At 45.9% G+C, this 3,046-nt stretch overlaps 1 protein-coding gene across 2 annotated transcripts in view; it reads right to left on the minus strand.

Annotated features, from left to right (window-relative positions):
• Nucleotides 1-876: 876 nt before the first annotated feature.
• Nucleotides 877-3,046, minus strand: part of Zbtb8b (zinc finger and BTB domain containing 8B) — a 15,235-nt gene continuing 13,065 nt past the window's right edge. The window contains exon 4 of one of the 2 annotated variants that reach the window (XM_031378776.1): nucleotides 877-2,730. In XM_031378776.1, the coding sequence (XP_031234636.1) occupies nucleotides 2,416-2,730 (315 nt within the window). In that variant the 3' untranslated portion in view covers nucleotides 877-2,415. The remainder of the gene's footprint in view (nucleotides 2,731-3,046) is intronic. The other variant, XM_031378775.1, reaches the window with a different exon arrangement.

The following is a 3,046-nucleotide window of genomic DNA, read 5'->3' on the forward strand; positions in this document are numbered from 1 at the left end:
ACTCAAAGATCCTCCTGAGTGTGCCTCTGCAGTGCTGGGATCAAAGGCGCTCACCCTTCCACCCAGCTATTTAGTGTTTTGTTTTGTTTTGTTTTTTCAGATAACACATGGTTTAAAATAAGACTGGTTTAAAAATTTTTCAACACTTTTATTTATTTCAAAACTTTTTATTTGTTTTCTTTTGTTTTTGTTTTTTTTTTTTTCTTTTTCTTTTTTGAGGCAGAGACTATGTATCAATGACTGACCCGGAACTCTCTATCTAGACCAGGCTGGCCTTGAACTCACAGAGATCTTCCTGCCTCTGCCTCCTAAGTGTGGGGATTAATAAAGGCATATGCCACTTGGGCCTGTGTGGTATCAGCCTTTATAATGATGTGGCTCACTAGGTAACCACACCTGAGATGGTCCACGCCTTGTTCAAGGAAACAAAGCCACTAAGAGGCTGTGGGCATCACAGTAACAAGGAAGCGACATCAGCACCTCAGGTATGGTCCTAGCACACTGTTAAAGTACAGTTGAAATGCCTTCCCATGGGGGGGGGCGAAGTCAGTCAGAGAGCACCTGCCCAGCAAGAACGAAGTCCAGGATGCACACCTATTACTGAGAAAACCAATGAAAACCAAAAGATCTCTCTCTCTTTCTTTCTTTTTTTTTTTATAAGGTTGACAATTTTTAAATACTTTATTTTATTGTATTTCATGTGCACTGGTGTGAGGGTGTCAGATAGCTTGGGACTGGAGGTAGAGACAGTTGTAAGCTACCATGATGGGGGCTAGGAATTGAACTCAGGTCCTCTGGAAGAGCAGCCAATGCTCTTAACGGTTGAGCCACCTCTCCAGCCCCTTTGCTTTCTTTCTCCTTTTTTTTTCCCTTTTCTTTCCTTTTCTAATGGCTTTTTTTCTTGTAGCCAGCACAGAATTAGGTATTTATTTATTGCAGGACTAGAGACTGGACCCAGGGCCTTCCTAATGACAGACAATGAGCTGCAACCCCAGTCCTGCCAGGTGAGGGGTGTACACCTTTAATCCCAGCCCTTGGAAGACAGAGGCAGTTAGAACTTGTGCCAGCCTGGTCTGCCCAGTGGGTTCCACAGCAACCTAGGCTACCCAGAGAAACCCTGTCTCAAAATACGAGCCAACAAACAAAAACTTTAACTCTTTAATGACAAGACAGCACATACAAGTCAGTTTATAAACGCGTCTCACTAGGTACTGTTCAAAAGGCAGAGAGACTCGTGACTTCACTGCTTTTTGAAACTGTATTAAAATTAAAGGAAGACAAGGGATTTCTTTTAAAGTCCACTTTGGATACTTTTAAGAAAAGTCCGTGAAAGTACCCTCTAGTGCACCATTCGTCCACGGTCTCACCTGTCCTTTGATACTTTATAAAGACACTTGCTTTGCTGGAATTGTGACCTGGCTGCAGAGTGGGTGAAAAACAGACTGGCTTCAAACCTGTTCTACCCAGCTCCTTCCTTCTAGAAGGTCTTCTAAAGCCTGAATGTTAGTTAGGCATGCCCGTCCCCGCCCTGCAGCTCAAGTCTGGGCATAAACTAGGTGACAGGATGTCAGCTGGACACCCATGTCCAGGAATGTCATCAAGATGCGCATGTCCAGGTTGCATGTTCAGGAAATGACTAAGAAATCCAGGGAGCCTTTTTAAGTTCTGCCCAAATGACTTGCTTTCTAATCTCAGAATGGAGGATTTGTGTGTACGGAATTGTCAAATAGCAGCCTACGCAGGGGCACTGTCCTGCCCAGCCTCACTGGCTCTTCTCTGGGGGCTCATTTAATTTAACTCAAACCAAGTGGACAAGCAAGCCCCCCCCCCAAATGAACCTGCAATTTGTTTCAGGATTTGTCTGCACATAGCTTCCTCCGGCCTTTAAAGGTACAGTCTTAGATTTAGGGAGTGCTTTTTATGACCATGTAGTTGGCCCTGCCTGCTTTTTATCGAAGCAGATTCCCAGAAAATTAAACGGTGGAATTCATTTCGAGAAGCCTGGCAGGGGAAAGACCGATGTTCTGACAACATATTCTTGCCACCTCTTTAGAAGATGGTAATGGCGGAAGAAAGTAAAAGACCGGGCAGAGTGCTAAGCAGAGAGGTTTTCTTATTTTCCTCCCGCCCAGAGTCGGCTTCTCAGTAGGGAAATTAGAAAGCCTCAGGGCTCAACCTCAGTTCAGTCAGAACCAAGGAGAGGCCAACAAAACCCTCAGGCTCCACGCTAAAAAGTCAGCGGTCTTTTGAACCACAACTTCCAGCCTCTGTTACGTAGTCTAACAAAAAAGAAAAAAAAATCCAAGTGTAATAACATTGCAGGGAGACGATCCCCAAGTCTCACAAAGCTCAACACATGGTAGCTTTCACTGTAGAACAAGCCATAACACTTAAAACCTGCCCGCTGAGTCACTACTACGTGAGCGTCTCTGGGGCTGCTAAGTTGGGCCGAATGTGTGGCTTGTCATCAGAATCCTCGGCAGTTGGGTCGTTCTCCTCACCAGACTCTATGTAGATGGGCCAGTCGTCTGTGTCACTCTTCTCGTGGCTTTCAGAAGAGGCCTCCACCAGGCTAAGGTTGACGGGCATCAGGTCGTCATCTTCATCGTGGGGGTCTGTGACACAGGTGCAGCTGTCACACAGCCCGAAGCGCCGCAGCCCCTGGGACAGGTGGCTCGTAAAGGTTCGTCGACAGCCTTTGCAGATGATTGGACGGCTGGATCTGTGGACCTGTCAGCACAAGGAGACACAGTAAAGGCCAGAGAGGTGGCTCAGCAGTTAGGGACACTTGCTGTGCAAATGGAAGCATATTGTTCTCCTGCCTCAGGGTGCCACTTCTGGTGGGAAACCGGGGATATAGCTTATACTATACATCCTTATCAGGGGACGAGACCCACAGTCTGCTGGGTCTGTCAGTTCTGGCCCCATGACAGCCATCCTTGAACAAAAGCTAAGCTTCTTAGAAAACTAGTCTGCTCGAACGCCAGCGTTAACTTTCTTTTCTTTCTTTCTTTCTTTTTTTTCTTTTTTTCTTTTTTTTTTTTTT

Source organism: Mastomys coucha, unplaced genomic scaffold (genome assembly GCF_008632895.1).
Source record: "Mastomys coucha isolate ucsf_1 unplaced genomic scaffold, UCSF_Mcou_1 pScaffold18, whole genome shotgun sequence".
NCBI lineage: Eukaryota > Metazoa > Chordata > Mammalia > Rodentia > Muridae > Mastomys > Mastomys coucha.